General features: G+C 40.9%; 1 protein-coding gene and 1 long non-coding RNA gene across 2 annotated transcripts in view; one reads left to right on the plus strand and one right to left on the minus strand.

Moving 5' to 3' along the window:
* Positions 1 to 1,940: 1,940 nt before the first annotated feature.
* Positions 1,941 to 21,144, minus strand: LOC132395986 (uncharacterized). Its single transcript, XR_009512802.1, has 3 exons — positions 21,010 to 21,144; positions 20,767 to 20,923; positions 1,941 to 2,289 (listed from the first exon to the last, which is right to left on the minus strand). It is a non-coding gene; the product is annotated as an uncharacterized LOC132395986 (long non-coding RNA).
* The window catches only part of abhd5a (abhydrolase domain containing 5a), a 28,677-nt gene continuing 27,745 nt past the window's right edge, over positions 20,919 to 21,850 (plus strand). The window contains exon 1 of the mRNA XM_059973238.1: positions 20,919 to 21,178. Within this exon, the coding sequence (XP_059829221.1) occupies positions 21,150 to 21,178 (29 nt within the window). The 5' untranslated portion in view covers positions 20,919 to 21,149. The remainder of the gene's footprint in view (positions 21,179 to 21,850) is intronic.

The following is a 21,850-nucleotide window of genomic DNA, read 5'->3' on the forward strand; positions in this document are numbered from 1 at the left end:
TGCAATTGTCGAAAATTGTATGAAGGCAGTCCATTACCTGCATGAGGTGTTTCCCCTATTTTTGTTTTTTCGCAGTCAAACAAAAGAACATGGCAGCAAAATTCCTCCTTCAATAGCTATTAGTAACTAATACAGTTCTATAGTACTGTAGCAGTGTGCTACACGCAGCGCTAAAATAACGACACGGGAGTCGGTAAACTGCAGTCAAAGAAAAGCTGGCTAATTGTGAGCCGGTTCGGGTGTGCCAGGAAATGGGTCGCCACAGTACTGTAGTAGTATTGAAACTGTTCTAATTTGTTCTGTATTTCATTTAAATACGTAATTTGTTAGTCTGTAGTTTCTCTTTTTCATATTTTTTTAAACTATTTCCATTAGACTTCAACTAATTGGGGCAACCTCATAATTAGGCCTGAATGTACCAGGCTGATGTGTCCCAATTAACCAGAATCCACTGTATGTTTAAGACAGTTAGATAGATTTTAGCATAGCAGTGGAATTAAGGGTTACAGGGAAAAGGTAGGTACTGTAGTTGGAGCCGAGTCAATGGCCAGATCAACCATGATCTTATTGAATGGCAGACCGGGCTTGACGGGTCAGTTGGCTGAATCCTGATCCTATTATGTTTTTTATGTAAATTGCCTTAAACATAAGTAGTTAGCAGGAGAATTGGTTTGAGGCTAGTTTATAGGCATGTGAGACAGGCAACAAGGAAATAAGTGGAGGAAGTTTTGAGACTTCCTTAAAAGAGGGACTGAATGGCCATAAGGGAATGTGAAAATAATATGACGAAGGAATTTCATCTTGCATCTGCCCCAACTGGCCTACCCCTTACCTTGAAATCATGGCCCCCTGGTTCTAGACTCCTCAGAAAGGAAAAAGATCCTTCCCTTGCTGAGCCCTGTGTTAAATATTTTGTATGCTCCAAAGAGGTCACCTTGTTTTCCACCGAAATCTAGAGAATGGAGTGCGAGAATGGAGCCCACTGGTGCTAAAACAGAGACACCAATGGCACTTGTACAGGCTCTACTGCGGTTAAAGCAGATGCTCCATTGTTGCTAAGGGATGAGAATGCAGTCAGGTATCCCAACCACATTAGTATTACTACATAGCCCTGCAAATTAGCTTGGGCACAAACAAGTATTTCAGAACAGACTTGTCCCAATCTGCGAGTCTGCAATAAAACCTCTGTAAATACCACAATGTAGCATCTAAATGTATTTTAGTATCTAGAGCATTGCAAAATGAACTCTGATTCTACAGCACAAACACGAGGAAATCTGCAGATGCTGGAAATTCAAACAACACACCCAAAATGCTGGTGGAACACAGCAGGCCAGGCAGCATCTATAAGGAGAAGGGTCTCGGCCCGAAACATCAACAGTGCTTCTCCTTATAGATGCTGCCTGGCCTGCTGTGTTCCACCAGCATTTTGTGTGTGTTGTCTGATTCTACAGGGCATTATTCTAGATAACCTTGTTAAATACTTTTCTGCCACTATTTCCATTTCCCTTACATACAGTACAATTAGTTCTTGATTATAAAGGGCATCAAAGGTTTCAAGATGAAAGCAGGAGAATGGGGTTGGAAGGGGAAAATAATCAGACATGAACAAATGGCAGAGCAGATGCAATGGGCTGAATAATCTAATTCTGCTCCTATTTCTTATAGTCTTACTCAAGACTAAACATTTGTGGGTTAAAAACAAAGGCTTCAATTTGTGCAGTGTTTAATAATCAATGAAATCCTCATTTTTAATATTGGAAATAAATTAAACAATTGTTTCCAGATTAAGCTCCCAAATCATTTATTTCAGTAATAGGAATTTAAGATCAGGAAGGGAAATATAAAGTAACAGCAAAATACTTGTTGTAAATTCTGTTATGTTTTGCAACTTCAGAACATTAAACAGGAAGACAAAGGAGTCGAAAATGTGGGTCCAACTTCGTTTACTTTAAGCGAGTTGCACATGACGATGTATACAATTCTCGTATTTATACATATGACCTGTAATGAATTATTTAAAGGAACAAGAATGCTTAATCAACCAATATACTGTATATACAAGATTACTGAAATATTAAATACACAAAGTATTAGTTAGAGTATTTCTGCAGCAATCAAGCATAGAATGAGCTAAACAGACCATCTTTTCTTTCTCCTTGGGTAGATTCTCAAGGCCAAGAATAACTTAGTCCAACAAAATGGAGGATGTTTCTAGGTGAGTACTTCTGTCGTGGGTGATCACTGCAGTCCATCCACCATATGGTCCTGATACAGCATGGCCCAATTCTAATGGAAAAAGTGTTCCAAGACAATTACAAGCCAGCTCTGCTCCCTGGAGCTCAAACACACAAAAAATACATAGACATATGCACTGTTCACTCAATGAGTTTCATATAATTTAGTTGTAGCCTGGTGAATGTGACAGTAATCTAATCTAATAACTACTCACACTCCAGCCGGACATAGATGTAGTTTAATCACACTGACAGACAGATATGTATACATATACTCTTGTCCACAGCAGGAGGAGCTGTACTTATAAAATAACAGTTGATTCAAGAGTCAACTAAAGTCAGGATCTGGGAAAGATATAAAGAAACAACAAATAAATCAAACTGTAAGATCCATAAAATACTAACATGAGCATGAAAGCAACATACATCAAGATTAATAGAACATTTTTTTACTTAAAAGAATGTGAGAAGCTAAAGAAAAATTGGGGCATTGTGTGTCTTACAAACTTAAATGCCCTACATTTTGTTAGCCCTCATTGTAGAGGAAGATGACATACACGTAGTTGCCACTTTATTAGTTACACCTGGCAGCACTTCAATGCATAAAGGAATGCAGACTTAGTCAAGAGATTCAGTTGTTGTTCAGCCCAAGCATCAGAATGGAGAAGAAATGTCATCTAAGTGGCTTTGACTGTGGAATAATTCTTGGCGTCAGATGGGGTAGTTTGAGTATCTCAGAAACTGCTGATCTTTTAGATCTTCATGCACACCAATCTCTAGAATTTACAGAAATTGTTGTGAGAGACAAAAAAAAAAACAACCAGTGAGTAGCAGTTCTGTGGGCAAAAATACCTTGTTAATGAGAGAAGTCAGAGGAAAATAGCCAAACTCGTTCAAGCTGACAGGAAGGCGATAGTAACTCAAATAACTACACACTACAACAGTAGTGTACAAAAGAGCATTTCTAAACGCACAACACCTCAAACCTTGAAGTGGATGGGCAAAGCAGTAGGGTTCTGTGCCTAATAAAGTGGGAAAATAATGTATATGAAATTCCACATAATAATGAATCAAGAACTAGCATTTACTAAAGATAAAATAAACACTAAAATAAATCACACTGAAGACACTCAAATCCCAATAATTTCCATCTTAAGTTTTAAGGGAAGAAGTTGATGGTCTAGCCATGATCTTCAGAAGTTCCGTTCAGGAATTCAAGTTCACATTCATTGTCATAGGCATATATACACTGGGTAAATACATCATGAAAATTAGCTTTTTGCAGCAGCAGCACAGTACATACATTGGTTAACAAAAACTTAAAATAATAAATTATTCATAACCAATGTGACAAAATAAACAGGAGTTTTCAGGTATGTTCAACAATCTGATGACAGTGGGGAAGAAGCTGCTGTGGAATCTTGAGGTGTGGGTCCTCATGGCAGCTTTGAGAAGATGGCATCCAAATGGTGCAGATCCTTGATGACAGATATCACCTTCCTGAGACATTGAGTCTTGTGGATATCTTCGACGGAATACTGCATATACAACTCCATTACTTAAGAAGGACTTAAGTCCAACCTTCCATGAGAATGTTATAGAATCAATAGTCTAATAGCTATTGTGAGGAAGTTATTGGAATCTAAGACAGGTTGAATGATTATTTAGAGAAGCCTGAAATGATCAGAGAGAACAAGTAATATATTTGTAAAGATTAGGGTAAATCTAATGAAAACAACTCTATTTTTGAGTTAATAAATAAAGTAACAGTCATGTATTTATATGGCATCTGAAATGTGCTTGTTAAACTTTCATAGTAAAACTGAAGGAAAATGGTTAATCAAATGGGGGTTAAAGATTATGGAATGTACAGCATTTGATTTCGAAAGTATACCTCTTGATGTTTTATAGGTATCCATGTGGGTTGTAGCTTCAGCTAGCCAATAGATCATTTAATGAATTAGGTAGCACTATAAATAGCGTGTTTCTATTGACACAAAGGTTAGTTGACCAATAAATGATGCAGATGGGAACATCAAGTTACAAAGAGACATTAACAGATTAAGCGAGTTTGCAAAATTGTGGCAGATGGATTTCAACAAAGATAACTGGGAAGTTTTCCAATCTCAGTAACTCTTGTTCTTAATTAAATTGTAAAATGCTAGAATGAAGGAAGGTTCAAAGTGACTCAATTGTCTCCACAATTTTTTTTTGAATATGGAGCAGTCAATTACTTTAATAGACTACTTAAAAAAAGGAGTTTTTTTGTCCTAATACACAATTTCCTGGTATGCAAGGTATAAAAAATGCTGGATACATTCAACAGGTCACACAGCATCTGTTACTTAGCGAGGAATAGAGTTAACATTTCAAGGTGAAGTCCGTTTGTCTGGATTCAGAAAACAACCCCAAAAATAAAACTCCATATGCTGGAAATCTGAAACATAATATGGAAAATGTAGGCCGCTTTTCTGGGAAGAGAAACAGAAATGTTTCAGGTTGTTTATCAAGAAATCTTCCTTTTGTTCAGTATATTGACCCCCACAAAGGCAACAGAAAACTATGACAGGACAAAAGAAACTATCTATGGTAGATTCAAGACAGGTTTCAGAAGGGTTAGGCTGGGATAAGACATCTGGCTTACAGGTTAATGAACACAATTGAAGAGAGAACATGATGGAGAAACTTTAAAGCTATCTAATGAGAAAAAAAAAGAATGTTATAACTGCTAAATACAAAGTTGTAGCAAACGACCAGCAGGTTAAGTAGTGCTAACACTTTGAGAAAATTTAAAATATTACAGATGGATGACCACAGCAGTTCTAATGATACAAACAGAAAATGTGGGTTAACTCGACTGAATTTGGGAAGCCACAATCTTCCCATAAGAAAGATAAGATGCCATACCCCTCCCAACAGTGCAGAGCTTCTTTTTCAGCCTAAATTACAGGCTTGTGTCTATGGAATGGGACTGGAACATGTAACCTAGTGACCTAGAGTCAAATAAGCTATCCACTGATTACACCACCACCTGAGACGATGAAATGGATACGTTGTATTTTGATATTCCTATTGGCACATTTCAATACTTGTGTAAAGAAATGTTCCAAAGGATCATGTTCATGTAGGCTGCCACAATCAACTGGAGTGAGGTTTCAGGAATAGCCTTATCCAATCAGACCAGCGCTTGAAGAGTCAGTGACAGAATCTGTGGAACTTGTACTGTAATGCAGATATAGGCAGCAGGGCTACATTGCAGTATTAAATGGCAATGTCATCAACATTGTGTACCTTTGAAGCAAGCCATATGCTATTTTTAAAATAATATTTTGATAAAAGCAGCATCACACTCTATCAGCAAACATCACCATTCCTTTTATAAGATTCTGACTCATCAGGAAGGTAGACATGGTTAGCATTCATTAAGAAGCCAATTCATATAAAGTAATTCCATTTTATTCATTGAAGTGTAACACCCTCTCATGCTGAGCATGTGGTGTCATCCATAATTTAATGCAGACCACTCTCAATTCTAAGTTAAAAGGTTCTGCATTCAAAGACTCTGCACAATCAACAATGAATATACTACCAAAGTATTTAATTGGCAGGGAAGTACTTTGGCATATCCCAAGTTTATGAACCATGCAGTAGAGATTCAAGTCTTTATTTTATACCAGGCTGTTATTCTATCAGAACTATGAAGGTGCTGACTCATGCTAGAGTTTAGTTCCTCCAACATCCATCATCTTCCCAGTCTTCCTCCTGGTGGCTTTTCTTGAGAAATGGTAGTTTGCTGTTTACATATCCACCCACCTCAATCGCCCTTGAATCTCATCCTAATTGCCTCACTGTAAACCAGGATTCTTCTTGTTACATGGTTGGCTTAGTTTGACAATAAATGGCGCACAAAGAGTCAATCAGAAACTTCAGTAGATGATGATGCAATTCCAAGTTCCAAATTCACTTACTGCATCATCAAATGAAATTATTTTTCTGCTCCAGGAATTACTCAGCACTTACAAAGCAGTCATCCATTACTGAATCGCCTAGAGATGTCTGAAAGACGAACTGGAAACCACACAGTCGTGCCAACTCCTAATCACTGACTCAATACTAATGAGATAGCTCAATTGATTTTTAAAATATCTGTTGCTAGAAGTGATCTTTCTGGATTGGCAATGAGAAATAATCGCATGATCACTATTCCTTAATGCAACCTGTCATTACTGCAGATCAAAAAGGCAATCGGAAGAATGTGAGACCTTGTAGAACAAATAGTTCATCAGTCATTCCTTCCACTGAATATGTGAGAAAATAGTTTCTCATTTATTTAATTTCATAAAATGTTTTAAATTACAGGATGTTGGCATCAGGGGAAAGGCTAACATTTATTGCCCAACCAAATCTGCTCTCTGTAAAAAGGATACACGTTCAGTGAGGTTTTAATATCCAACAGTGTCTATTGCAGAGTATGATGACTATACACATTGAGAGATAAAGAGCAAAGTAAAGTGCATATGAATAGCAGATAGTTATATGGCACAATCCCTAAAAATTAACAGAGCAACAATTGATGTTCACAATCAGTACAGGTGTCCAAGGAATTCTGAAAGAAGGGCAAGGGTGGGGTTGTGCTCCCAGGAAAAAGTACTTACAAGTCATAAAACACTACAGCACAGACATGTCATTTGGCTCATCTAGTCTGTGCCACAACATTAATCTGCCTAGTCCCATTAACCTGCCCCCGGAACATGGCCCTCCATACCCCTCCCATCCTAGTACCATTCCAAATTTCTCCTTAAGGTTGAAATCGACCCCACATTCACAACTACACTGGCGGCTCATTCCACACTCTCTCACCACCTTCTGAGTCAATAAGTTCCTCCTCGTGTTCCCCATAAACTTTTCACATTTTACCCTTAATCCATGACATCTATTGTCGTCCCATCCGACCTCAGAGGAAAAAGCCTGCCTGCATTTGTCTTCAAGAACCTCATTTGTTCCACCTGCCTATACCTGCTCTGCGCCTCCTTCCTTATCTTAACCTAGGCCTCAATATCAAAAACCGAGGTTCCCTAAACTTGCTATCCTTGTCTTTTATTCTGACAAGAACATACTGTAAAGTATGGATCTATTTCTTTTAAAGCAATGACCCCACCCCCCGACCCTTAGCATTATGTATTGATCAGTTGTTCAAAACTTTATACTCCATCTGGGTAGCTTCCAGCCTGATGGCATTGAACTTCCAGTAATGCCCCCCCCCCTTGGCCTTTTCCCCACCTCACTTTATATCCTTGCCTGCCCATCACCTCCCTCTGGTGCTCCTCCGCCCTTTTCTTTCTTCCATGGCCTTCTGTCCTCTCCTATCAGACTCCCTGTTCTCCAGCCCTGTATCTTTTTCACCAATCAACTTCCCAGCTCATGCCTCCCCTCCTGATTTCACCTATCACCTTGTTTTTCTCTTTTAAATCTACTCATCTTTTTTTTTCGTCCAGTCCTGCCGATGGGTCTTGGCCCAAAATGTCAGCTATACTTTTCTCCCCCCATAGATGCTGCCTGGCCTGCTGAGTTCCTCTAGCATTTTGTGTGTGTGTGTATTGCATCGATGTGGCAGATCCTCCCATGATGCAAATGACTGTTGGTTCAAACCAAAAAAGTCTGCAGGAAGTGTCACAGACAAGGTCAGAGAGAGAGGATGTGCCAGGCAGACAAGAAGTGCAGCCAGGTGAAGTCTCAAACACAAAACTAAGCAAATGCTTTAAAGTTACCAAATGTAAAACAGGATCAGACAACATAGAGTCTGATAAATGTAAGCTGTCATGCCTAGAACTGCATAGTATTACTGAAGCAGATTGCAGTATAATAGGGATCACAGTAACTGCGCCTGGCATAAAACTGGAAATGCAACTGGATACAGGGTCAGCTGAGTTCCAGGGGCTGACTACAACAGACTGTTAGAGAAGACCTCAGTGATGCTAAGGGCCTACACAAGTGAAAAGATGTCTCCCAAAGGCAAACTGAAGGTGAATTTGATGTATGGAGGCCAAGCACAGCAGTTAGAACCTTGTGTATTGAAAGTGGAGAGCCAGCACTTTTTGGACGGGAGAGTTTGCGAAAAATCCAACTAGACTGGCACTCGATCAGAACTCTCAATGTGGCATCAACAGGCAAGAACTGCTGAAATGGTAGCACTAACCAGAGACTGGCACAGCTGCTTAATGCTAATGAGAAGAAGATCGGTAAACTCCAAGGCATGAAGGTCAATTGAACTGAATGAAGTAGCAACACCAAGATTCCACAAGCGTATCCAGGGCACGGCGTCCTAAAATGGATGCTGAACTGCAGATCTTGGAGGCGTCTGGAAATCTCTCCAAGATTGAGTGGAGCAAATGGACCATGTTGCCCCGGTAATCATGAAAGGAATGACTGGAGCCATTTCCATATGTGGGAATTTCAAGGTGAGCATCAACCTGGTGCTGTGAACTGTGCAGTATCCCCTGACATGAATAGAAGACATTCTTGCGTCTTTGGCAGGTGGGGAGAGGGTTTCAAAGATTGACTTATTACAAGTGGAGATTGAGGAGTCAAGCAGGAAGTTCCTCACAATCAACACTCACAAGGAACTGTTACAGTATCATCTTTGGCATCGCATCAGCTCCAGCAATTTGGCAAAGGGCAATGGATCAAGAGCTCCAAGATATCCCAGGAACATAATGTTACCTTGATGATATCATCATGACTGGGAAAAATGACAAAGGTCACCTCCAGAACCTTGGTAACCAGGCTGAATGAGTGTGGTCTATGAGCAAAGTGAGAGAAATGTGGGTTTTTCAAGAATGAAGTCTAATATTGTGGACATGTCATTGACAAGCATGGCTTACATAAGTCACAAGAGAAGACCGAAGCAGTGCTACAGGTACCCAAACTGAAAAATATGTTACAACTCAGATCACACTTGGGCCTTGTAAACTACTACCACCTGTTCTCCCAAGCATTGCTGGACCACTCATGGACTCAATGTTTCTGATTGCTGTGGATGCTCATTCAGTGGCCAGAGGTTATACCAATGAAGTCAACCACCTCTTCAAAGACTGTCTCCACCCTATCTTTGCCAGAAACGGCTTACCAGAACAAACTGTGAGTGACAACAGACCACAATACACATCAGAAGAGTTCCGACTGTTCATGAAGAAAAATGGCATCAGACATTTCAAGACAGCTCTTCACCACTCAGCAATGAATGAGTTAGCTGAAAGTTTATCCAAACTTTCAAGAAGTCCATTAAAGCAATGGACAAGGAGGATATTCTTCTACAGCACAAGGTGGACAACTTCCTTTTTGTGTATCTGAACTCAGTTCATGCAGTGACAAATCAAACACCTGCAATGCTGTTCATGAACAGGATTCTGAGATCTCACATAGACTTCATGAAACCAGATCTACCGAGGGAAGTGCAGAATAAACAATTCAGCCAGTTACCAAGTGAAGCAGCAAAGTGCTGTGAGATTGGACAGGAATTCCTAGCATGTGATTACTGAGAAGACAAGTGGACACCCGGTAGGATAGCTACAAGATCTGGACCACTGATGTACACAGTGGATGTTGGAGATCAGACATGGAGACGTCATGTGGACCAGATACTGGATGCTCACCCAAGATGATTGCATCCAACAAGGCGAACACAGTCACCGGACTTGCCTCTCAGTGATGATCATGTCACTGACAGCAACATGACACTTGAAACTGAGAATGTTGTCTTAGATAAGACACCTACCAACCCTGATGCCACTCCACAGGCCCACAGGCACAACAAGAATGTTATTGTTAACGAGACTCCTCCCAAATCTGATGCCACTCCACAGGCGCTACCCTGAAGGAAACAGAGTGCTTCTCAAAAGACTGAACCTTTAGAACTGTGAACCTAGTTATGGACTGTTATTGTGAAAGCATGTTTATTTGGAATATAGGTTTATGAAAGGGAAATTCAATGTTTTTTACATAGACAGTTTTATGTTGCATTAATCTAGATGGGAGGAAGTGTAATGTATGGATCTATTTCATTTAGAACAATGCCCCCCCCCCCTTAGCACTACATATTGATCTGTTGTCTGCATGTGGTTTGTTGTCTATGCATGCACATTGTTCTCTCTCACACGCAAAGTGAATACACCAGTTAAAGCCATATCCCACATGCGTGCTTATTTAATCGATATGTAGTTGTGCAGACACAACACATACAGATTGTGTACTCCCAAAATTTCACTTTTGAAGGCCTCCCACTTACCAAGTACATCTTCGTCAAAAAACAACCTGCCCCATTATACACTTGCCAGATTCTTTCTGATACCATCAAAATTGGCCTTTCCCCAATTAGTAAATCTCAACCACAGGGCCAGACCTATTCTTATCCATAATTACCTTGAAACTAATAGCATTATGATCACTAGATGCAAAGTGTTCTCCTACACAAACTTCTGTCACCTGCCATGTCCCATTCCCTAATAGGAGATCTGTAATCACACTCTCTCTATTTGTAACTTATTTGTACTGATTAAGGAAACTTAAGACCATAAGATGATAAGACAGGAACAGAATTAAGCCATTCAGCCTATTGAATCTGTTCCACCATTCCATCATGGCTGATCCTGGAACCCACTCAGCCCCATACACCTACTTTCTTGTCATAACCTTTGATGCCCTGTCTTGTTCAGGAAACTATCAACTTCCACCTTAAATATACCCATGGAATTGATCTCCACTGCAGACTGTGGTAGAGCACTCCACAGCTTCACCACTCTGGCTAGAAAAAGCACCTCCTTACCTCCATTCTAAAAGTTCACCCCTCAATTTTGAGGCTATGCCCTCTATTTCTGGTTACCCCCACCATAGGAAACAAACTCTCCACATCCACCCTATCTAGTCCTTTCAACATTTGTTAGGTTTTAATGAGATCCCCACACATTCTTCTAAATTCCAGTGAGCGGCCAAACACTCCTCATATGTTGACCCTGGAATCATCCTCACGAACCTCCTCTGGACTCTCTACAATGACAGCACATCCTTTCTGTGATTTGGCGCCCAAAGCTGTAGACGATACTCCAAGGGCAGCCTGATTAGTATCTTTTAAAGCCTCAGCATTATCTCCTTGCTTTTATATTCTATTCCCCTTGAAATAAATGCCAACATTGCATTTGCCTTCTTGATCACAGACTCAACCTGTAAGTTCATCTTCTAGAAGTCTTGCATGAGGACTCAGACTCTCTGCATCTCTGATGTTTGAACCTTCTCCCCATTTAGATAATAATCTACACTTTTACCAAAATGCATTATCATACATTTCTCAACACTGTATTCCATCTGCCACTTTTTTTTGCCCATTATTCCAATTTGTCTAAGTTCTGCTACAATCACATTGCTTCCTCAGCACAACCTATCCCCACCAAACTTTGCCACAAAGCCTTCAATTTCATGAGCACATTAGACAATCTATTTTCCATCCAGTCCCTTTACAGTATGGGAGTCCCTAGTCAATATGCAGAAAGCTAAAATCAACTACGATCACAATCTTATGTTTCTTGCAACAGTCTGTGATCTCTCTGCAAATTTGCTTCTCCAAATCTTGCAGACTGTTGGGAGGTCTATAATATAATCCCATTAACCTGGTTATACCTTTCTTTTTCCCCCGTTCGAACCATAAAGCCTTACTAAATGAGCTCTCCAGTCTGTTCAGTCTGAGCACTGTTGTGACATTTTCCCTGACTAGCAATGGCAGCCCATGCCCTTTAATCCCTCTCGCTATAATCACGTTTAAAACAATGGAACCCTGTAACATTGCTATACCAGTCCTGCCCCTCCTGCTATCATGTCTTACAAGTGGCTACAATGTCATAATTCCAAGTGCTGACCCATGCCGTACGTTCATCCACCTTTCCTACAATACCCCTTGTATTGAAATTTATGCAGCTTAGAACCATGCTCAACTTATTGATTCCCAACTTTGTATGTAGGCTTAACAACATCTTTCTCTACAATTGTTCTGGCACTTCTGTTTCCATACCCCTGTAACTCCTGTTTAAATCCAACAACCGCATAGCACTAGCAAACCTTCCTGCTAAGAAAGTAGTCCCCTTCCAGTTCAGGAGCAAACTGCCCCTTATGTACAGGTCCCACCTTCCCTGGAAGAGAATCTAATGATCCAAAAATCTGAAGCCCTTCCTCCTGTATCATCTCCTTAGCCATGTGTTAAACTGTCCGATCTTCTTATTTCTGGCCTCACTAGCAAATGGTATGGGTAGCAACCCTGGAGGTCCCGTCCTTTAACTTCACATCTAACTCCCTAAACTCACTTTGCAGAACCTCATCCCTCCTTCTTCCCATGTCACTGATACCAGCATGGACTTTGACCGCTGTCTGATGAACCTCCCACTCAAGAATGCTGTGGACTTGATCTGAGATGTCCTGGACCCTGGCATCCGCGGGGCAACAGACCGTCCAGGAATCTTGTTCTCATCCACAGAACCTTCTTTCTCTTCCTCTAACCAATGAATTCCCTATCGCTACAGCTACCCCCTGAGTCACAGAGCCAGAGACCTGACCGCTGTGGCTTTCCTCTGCCAGGCCATTCCTCCCCCAACAGTAAACAAAACGGTACACCTATTGTTCAGGGGAATAGCCACAGGGGTACTCTGCACTGGCTGCCTATCCCCCTTCTCTTGATGGTCACTCAATTACCAACCTTAATCACTGGGCACTGCAGAGAGTGGTACAGTCAGCCCAGCGCATCTGTGGATGTGAACTCCACTCTGTTGAGGAGAGGACACTTATAGCAGCAGGTGCAGAAAGAAGATCATCGGAGACACCAGTCACCCCATCCATAAACTTCTGTCTGTAAACGGTACTGCAACATTGAAGCCAGGACCAACAGGCTATGGGACAGATCCTTTCAACAAGCCATTAGATTTTTATATTCACATCTCTGTATATTGCAACGGAGACATAATGCAAAGATTTTTACTCCCTCACATTGTGGGATGGATGCAAGATATAAATAAATTCTAAATTCTGTGTCCTGCACCTTGGCTGTTACAACCTACCTATCGACTCCTCAGCTTCCCAAGTGATCTGGAGTTCATCTGGTTCCAGTTCCAACTCCTTAACACGGTCTTTTTGAAGGGGCAGCTGGATGCACTTCTCATCAGTGTCATCAGAGACACTGGAGGTCTCTCTGCCTTCCCAGATGCCACAAGAGGAGCATTCAGCTATCCTACCTGGCATCCCTACTGCTCTAAGTATTCAATAAGAAAAAGAACAAATACGAAAAAGCCTGCCTAGGGCCTGTCCTTGTTGAAGCCTCGATGAACCAAAGCCACAACTCCCCACTCTAACACTGGTGCACCTACACAATGGTCACTCCCAGAATGGCTGATCCACCGAAACACAACTTCTTTTTATTGCAATTCCAAAGTGCCTGATTGCACCCAATCCAATGTTTCCTTGGGAAGTGTGGCACACAAAAAAAATGTGCCAACTGCTCTGATTGCTTCTTCTAAACTCTCTCTCCCTCTACATACTCCAATGTCTCCTCAGGAACTTTTAAAAAAAATATTGTACTGTGGCCATTTCCTGGCACATCCGAACCGGCTCACAATTAGATAGCCTATGGGGGTTTGCGAGCACAGAGCTTTGGAGCCTCTGCGCCACGGGGGGCAGGTCGAGAGAGGCTTAAAAGTGAGGCTGAGGATTTCGAATAAAGTTTTTTCCTTCGACTGCAGTTACCGACTCCGTGTCGTAATTTTAGCGCTGCGTGTAGCACACCGCTACAGTACAATCCTTTTCAGAATTTTAATTGCATTCTGTTATCCCCATGCAATGCCCTGGTTCACATCTTTACTGTTATGCAGTAGGTGTTTCATTTCGCAGTTCTGTAAGAGCAGTCCGTTCTGCTTTCAGCCTGTTTGGGTTATTGTTGAAGATGAGGGATGACGTGGAATGTGTGCCATCTAGTTAGGGGGAGGTTTTCTTGGTGAGGAACACTAAGGTTGGTCTTGGGTTTTTTTTGTTTCGGCGGGAGATGAAGGGAGAAGACACTGGGGTGAACCAGTCGTAGGATACGATCTGGTGGGAGACCCATTTGTTTGAGATGGACTGTGAGCAATGTTTGGAAGGTGTTGTGTGCTTCCATGCAGATCGAGGGCCCAGCACATGAGTGACTGAGAAGTTCAAGATAAGGTCCAACTTGTGCACACTTGACTGTCCAATTAAAATGGGCCCCTTTCTTTTTGTTTTCTTTACTAAACCTTTAGTTAAGATTCATAAATATAATTCCTTTAATCGTATGCAGCGTACTGTCTGTCATTTTGTGGCACTAATTTGTAACAGGGTAGCAAATTACCCAGCATCCACACAAACCGCGGTTTGGGCTGGAAGAGCCATTTCAGTTTCACGAGTTTGAACGACCGAAAAGTGTTTTCCCTAGACTTACACAGCCAAGGAAACCAGGGAGGTTTCACTTAAAAACAGCAAAGAAATAAATAATAAGTACAAAAATAAATTAGGCTCACCAAATACCTGCATAAACATAAATAAGACTAAATTGAAATTAAATATTAAGGAATCTTGAGCCCTCAGAATAAAATCACTTACTGGGATTTTTCATAACACAATGTAGTGTCATCTATTTGTATACCAATCTTTTAACTTGTTTTTTCACACGAATTCTGAGGGAGTAAATTTAATTCTGTTTCTCAAATTTTCTGTGCAGTGATGTGTGCATTTCAAGAGAGTGTACTTCTGAAACTCAGATGGCTATAAAATTGATGTGTGTCGGGTGTGTGTGTGTGTGTGTGGCGGGGGTAGTCACCTGTATTACATTTTCAACATCCTCGAGAAAATGGAGGTAAGCAACAAATCCATGCGACGTACACCTACAGTGCAGCAACAGTGCAAGCTTTTATAGAACATCGAGCTCTGAATGTTTCAGTTTGCACTATTCAGGCAGTGAGCAAAGGCCAGCTTTCCCTTAGTTAAAATGGCAGCAAGATATAACAATAATACATGCCATCTATCTCTGCATAATTACACTTATAAATAGAGGGGGAAAAAAGCTCAACAGGTCACAAAATGTAGATCAATGTAGATTTCAGGCACACCAATCAAATCACCTCAAGGATACTTATCAGAGAAGCGTGCCATTTCCAGATGGGGGGTGAAGGGGGAGGGAAGGGTTGGGTTTACTGGAGCGGCCATTTGTTCTAATAAATCCTGGATAGCGCACAATAATTCATACTATATTAAAATGAGCAAATGTAATTTGTGCACACGAAGCAAACACACAACTAATAACACAATAGCACCACCATCTGGAATCTCGAACATCACCGTAGTTAGTATGTTCTCTGTTTAATAACAAATTTCAGGGTATCAGAGGAATTCTGATGTTTTGACATGCCTGTTCTGATTTCATAACTGAAATATTTCAAAACTTGCTGGAGCTATGGATCTAATGTCCTCTTGTAGGAGGGTGGCAATGTGCCTTCAGCATCAGAAATACACATCCATCCATATCATGCCTTTCTCTGCTAGTCCAAAGGATGACAAAGTACACACAAACTTAACTGTAGTGCTGAAGAGAGAGAAAGAATGGCAGAATGTTCAATCCAGCCTGTCCTATGTATTTACACTATCTAGAATTTAACAATATATACTCTGCAACCCACCCAAAACCATGTAGTTTTTGGAGAACAGACAAAAAAAATTTTAAAAATCTTACGCCAGATGGTAATATTCCTCTTTGACATCACAAGTTCAGAAGATTGCTCCAACACTAATTATTCTGGTTTTGTAATGGTGATCTCATTAAAAGATGAAGGTGCTCTCTCTTGAAGGAATATAGTGAATCAGCTCCCACTGGCATGAGATAGCAGCTAGTTCTGGAACCTCTGCAAAAGGAATCACACTGAAAGTTTTCACACAATTTACCCCTGATTCTCCCTAATCCAGCTAACTGGAATAAAAGTCTCAATCCATAGGCAACCCATTCCTTTCATTACAAGGTGATACTTGATCATGACTCTCAATACGTTTTTCTCTCTCAATTCAGATGATCTAGTTTGATAACCAAATCGCTTTGCCCAGAAAACACATGAAATATTCATAGAAACAATGAATGGCAGAACTTTGTAAAGCATCGATTCGGCCTCAGCTGGAGGAGTATTGTGCCAAATTCTGAGCAGAATAAGGAAGATGGTTTACTGAGCAATTACAGGATATAGAGAGAAAAATATGTGGCTGGATTTAAGAGAGATGTTCAAGATGATGAGGGGCAATGATAAAGAAACACAAACCACTTCTAATAGCAGGATAATTGGTAACCAGAGGACACAGCTTTGTAATTGACAATTATCCTATTGACTGGAGGTCAGGCCTATCCATTCTCCATAACTTGTAATGCTCTGTTGCATCTCACCGTTACTGAGACATATACAAGGTTGGACATATAGGAGCACAGTCCCTTCTAATAATCATCATTTAACAAAATATCTACAATGACATATGTGCATATGAATGACTATAACAAAAATATTATGCAAGCCTGCCCCAACAAAAGCAGGCAAAATGAGTCCTACGCAAGGCCCAACAGGGATGATAGGAGCCTGTTTGGAGGGTTAAACATTTCCAAAATGGAACAACAAATATTCATTTCATTTGGGCAATAATATGACAAGACAAAACTATTTTAATAAAAACATTGCAGATTCTTTAAATCTGTAGCTAAAATAGAAAATGCTTGTAATACTCATCAAGTCAGTCAATCTCCATAGATGAGTTTAGACATCAGGTGTGCGACTTCCATTCAATTTTCAATGGAAAGATCTATATCACCAGCTTAACTTCCTTCTTTTCTTTAGTAATGACTGTTCTGCTGAGTGTTTCCATCATTTTGATTCCTCTTCCATTGTTGGGACCAAAAATATGAAGTTAAAGAATCAATTTTTTTCCCCAGAGAATGATATGGAAGTGATATGCACATGACAGGGTAAGAAGTAGGGTAAGAAAGGGAGGAAGTAGTACTACATCAGAAAGATTTGTGAACAATCCAGCAGTATCCAAAACAGTTGTTAATAAATGAAATCAATATGTTTCCGTTTAATGACCTTGCATCAAAGATAGTCAGAATCAGGTTTATTATCACCAGAATGTGATATGAAATTTGTTGAGTTAGTAGCAGCAGTTCAATGCAATACATAACATAGAAGATAAAAAATAATAATAAATGAGTAAGTGAATTTTATTCAGTATACTTTTATGGATTTTTACAGTTTACTTTTACAGTTTACGGATATTGAATAGATTAAAAATTGTGCAAAAAACCAGAAATACTATATATTAAAATAAAGTGAGGTAGAGTCCAAGGGTTCAATATCCATTTAGGAGTGGGATGGCAGAGGGGTAGAAGCTGTTCCTGAATCACTGAGTGTGTGCCTTCAGGCTTCGGTACCTCTTATCTGATGGTAACAGTGAGAAAAGTGCTGGGTGCTGAATGTCCTTAATAATGGACACTGCCTTTCTGAGACACCGCTCCTTGAAGATGTCCTGGGTACTTTGTAGGCTAGTACCTAAGATGGAGCTAACTAAATTTACAATCCTCTGCAGCTTTTTTCGGTCTTGTGCAGTAGCACCCCACTCCCATACCAGACAGTTATGCAGCCTCTCAGAATACTCTCCACAGTACATCTATATAAGTTTTTGAGTGTATTTGTTGACATACCAAATCTCTTCAAACTCCTAATAAAGTATAGCAACTGTCTTGCCTTCTTTATAATTGCATCAATATGGTGGGACCAAGTTAGATCCTCACAGATCTTGACACCCAGCAACTTGAAACTGCTCACTCTCTCTACTTCTGACCCCTCTATGAGGATTGGTATGTGTTCCTTCATCTTATCCTTCCAGAAGAACACAATCAACTCTTTCATCTTATTGATGTTGAGTTCCAGATTGTTGCGGTGGCACCACTCCAGTAGTTGGCATATCTCACTCCTATATGCCCTCTCATCACCACTTGAGATTCTACCAACAATGGTTGTATTGTCAGCAAATTTATAGATGGTATTTGAGCTATGCCTAACCACACAGTCATGGGTATACAGAAAGTAAAGCAGTCAGCTAAGCACACACCCTTGAGGTGCGCTGGTTTTGATTGTCAGTGAGGAGGAGATGTTATCACCAATCTGCACAGATTGTGGTCTTCCGGTTAGGAAGTCGAGGATCCAATTGCAGAGGGAGGTACAGAGGCCCAGAGGCATGCTTAAGTTTGTGGAATATTTTGAGGAGGGAACAAAGGGGTTGATGAGGACAGTCTGTTTGATGTAGTTTATATGGATTTTAGCAAAGGCTCATAATTGCCAATTGCAGCAGTAATTGCAATCGCCAAGACTGGGGGGTGTGGTGAACAACAAGGAGAACTATTAAAACTTGCAGCAGAATCTGGACCAGCTGGAAAAATGGCAGATGAAATTTAATGCTGACAAGTGTTGCACTTTGGGAGGATAAACCAGAGTAGGACTTACATAGTGAGTGGTAGGGCACTGCAGAACATGGTAGAACAGAGGGATCTGGGAATACAGATCCATAATTCCTCAAAGATGCCATCACAGGTAGATAAGGTTGTAAAGAGAGCTTTTGGCACATTGGCCTTCGTAACTCAAAGTATTGAGTACAGGAGTAGGAATGTTATGTTGAAGTTGTAATAAGACGTTGATAAGGCCCAATTTGGAACATTGTGTGCAGTTGTAAATAAGGTTGAAAAAATACAGAGAAATTTTACAAGGTTGTTTCTGGACCAGAGTTATAAGGAAAGACTGAATAGATTCAGACTTTACTTTTTTGGAACATAGAAGATTGAGGGGAGAATTGACAGAGGTATACAAAATTATGAGGCTATAGATCGGGTAAATACAAACTGGCTTTTTCCACCGAGATTGGGGTGAAACTCAAATTGGAGGTCATGGGTTAAGAAGGAAAGGTGAGGTATTTAAGGGAAACATGAGGGGCAACTTCTTTGCTCAGAGGGTGGTGAGGTGTGGAATGAACTGCCAGTGAAAGTGGTGAATGCAGGTTTGATTTCAACATTTAAGAGAAGATTTGGATGGGAGGGCTATGGTCCAGGTTCAGGTAGATGGGACTAGGCAGAATAATGGTTTGGCACAAATGGACTGAAAGGCCTGTAGTTCTCTATGACTATGACTCTATGAACCATGACATGGCAGCCTGACAAAAATTTAGAAGTCTGTGGGATCTAACAGAGAGTGGCAACCTGGATCCAGAATTGGCTCAGTGGCAGAATGCAAAGGGGACATCGCTGACAAGTGCTTCTGCAGTTGGAAGGTTGCTGCCATTGACATCCTACAAGGCTCAGCATTTGGCCCTTTACTTCTGTTGCACATATTAACAATTTAAACCAAAACATAGGAGGTATGATAAAGATTGCAAATGATATCAAACTTAGCAGTTTGGGAAGAAAGCTTTAACCTGCAGGAAAATATAGATGAAATCATCATTTAGCAGGGTACTGGCAAATAGAATTTAATCCAGAGAAGGTTGGATCTATTTGGGAAGGTCCAAATATACAATGGAATCAGAATCAGGTTTATCATCACTGATGATGTAAAATTTGTTGTTCTGCAGCAGCAGTACAGAGCCAAGACAAAACATTTACTAATAAGTTACAAAAATAGTGCAAAAGAGGGAATAGTGAGGTAGTGTTCATGGACCAGTCAGAAATCTAGTGGCGGAGGGGAAAAACATTGAGTGTTGATCTTTAGATTCATGCGTCGCCTCCCTGATGGCAGTAATGTGAAGAGGGCATGGGTAAGGGGCTTCAATAATGGATCCCACCTTCTCAGGACATCACCTCTTTAAGACATCCTCCATAGTGGAGAAGGATGTGTCCTCGATGGGACTGGCTAAGAGGAGTACTCAGAAACAAAGGGACCCTCAAGTGATCCAAAGATCTTAAAAGTAGCAGGACCAGTCAATAAGGTAATTAAAAAGATAAAGGGGATAGTTCCTTTATTAGGCGAGGCATAGTATATAAAAGCAGGGAGGTTATGTTCTGGTTAGACTACAGATTATGATCTGTACAGTTCCAATAAACATAATTGACAAATTACAAACCTCCATTGTGCAAAGATGTGGATGTGATTAGCAAGGATGCTGTCAGGACAGAACAATAGTACGAAATAGAGACTGGATTAGTGAAGGTTGTTTTCTTTGGAACTGAGAAAGCTGACAAGAGACTTAAACATGAAAAATTTGGAAAGGCTTATTTTGAGTTAATTGAAAGGAAATATTTTTTTCCAGAGGAGCTACAAATGAATAATTGTTATGCAGAGTGTAGAAGGAATCTGAAACTGAACGGTTTAAACGATGGTAAAGATAGAAACCTTAAGCAAATTAAAAATATACTTTAAAGTTTTAAGAGCTGAGGCTCTTATTGAGCAGCACAGACTACGTCAGTAAAAGAACCAACCCGTAGCAAGATCCAAGTTGTGCAGTCACTGACGTCACGTTATAGCCAGTGGTGCCATTGTATCATCGATGACGCCACGATTTACCGCTCTATCTCCGCATCGGCCGGATTTCGGGAAGCGCCACCATAGTAGGAATTACCACGGAGGGGAGGGCGGCTGCAAATAAACGGAATGGGCGATTAAGTACGAGAGAAGTAAAAGCCACTCCGTTTGGTCAGTTTTCTAAACAGAGCAAGACCCACCTTTTTCCATTTTGCACCGTTGGGACATGCCCCGTCCTAGAGCCCGCTGAGCCCCCTGCCCCAACATAACGTAGCGCGGCCAGTCGCGGGAGGGGCGGTGACGTCACCGGGAGGGGCGGTGACGTCAGACTCCGGACAACATGGCGGCTGAGTCATCGGGAGCGGGGCTGTGAGTAAACAAGCGGGCTCCGCGCTGCGGCCGGCTCCTCGGGGCTTAGTCGCTGGGCAGAACGGATAGTAATAGCCCAACAGGCGGGGCTGCGGTTACAGGGGCGGGCGGCAGATGTTCGTGATCGGTGGCGCAGGCTGAGCCTACGCCCTTTACACCGTGTACAGTGATGGAGTGGGACTAGCAATGTATAACACAGTTACCACACCGAGTTACTGTGTATGGTACACAGCAATGTTGTACAAACGACATTTGTGTAATACACAGATCTGGTCTGGCATTTATAACATACAGTAACACAGAGAGTTGGGCTGTTTACATCTTTTACAGCCGTACTGTGAAATCAACTGTGTAGTGAACTATAGAGTGAGACTGAACCCATGGCATTTGTATAAATCACGTATTAGTTCTGAGCATATGATCTTTACGTAACAGGAACACCCATAGAGTGACAGCTTTTATAAAGGTACACAATATTATTCGGTACGAGAAAGTCAAGATTGTTTAATATCAGTTCCAGTACACAAGTCTAAAGGAAAATGAAATACAGTATATTGAGGTTACTGGGCCATCGGTTAATCAGGGCAGCCGTTTATTTGGGACAGCTCTTAAAGAACAAAAACAAACTGAGAAAATGGCTGGGACTTTCTTTGTTTATAGGCTGCTTAATTG

The sequence above is a fragment of the Hypanus sabinus genome, chromosome 1 (genome assembly GCF_030144855.1).
Source record: "Hypanus sabinus isolate sHypSab1 chromosome 1, sHypSab1.hap1, whole genome shotgun sequence".
NCBI classification, from domain to species: Eukaryota; Metazoa; Chordata; class Chondrichthyes; order Myliobatiformes; family Dasyatidae; genus Hypanus; species Hypanus sabinus.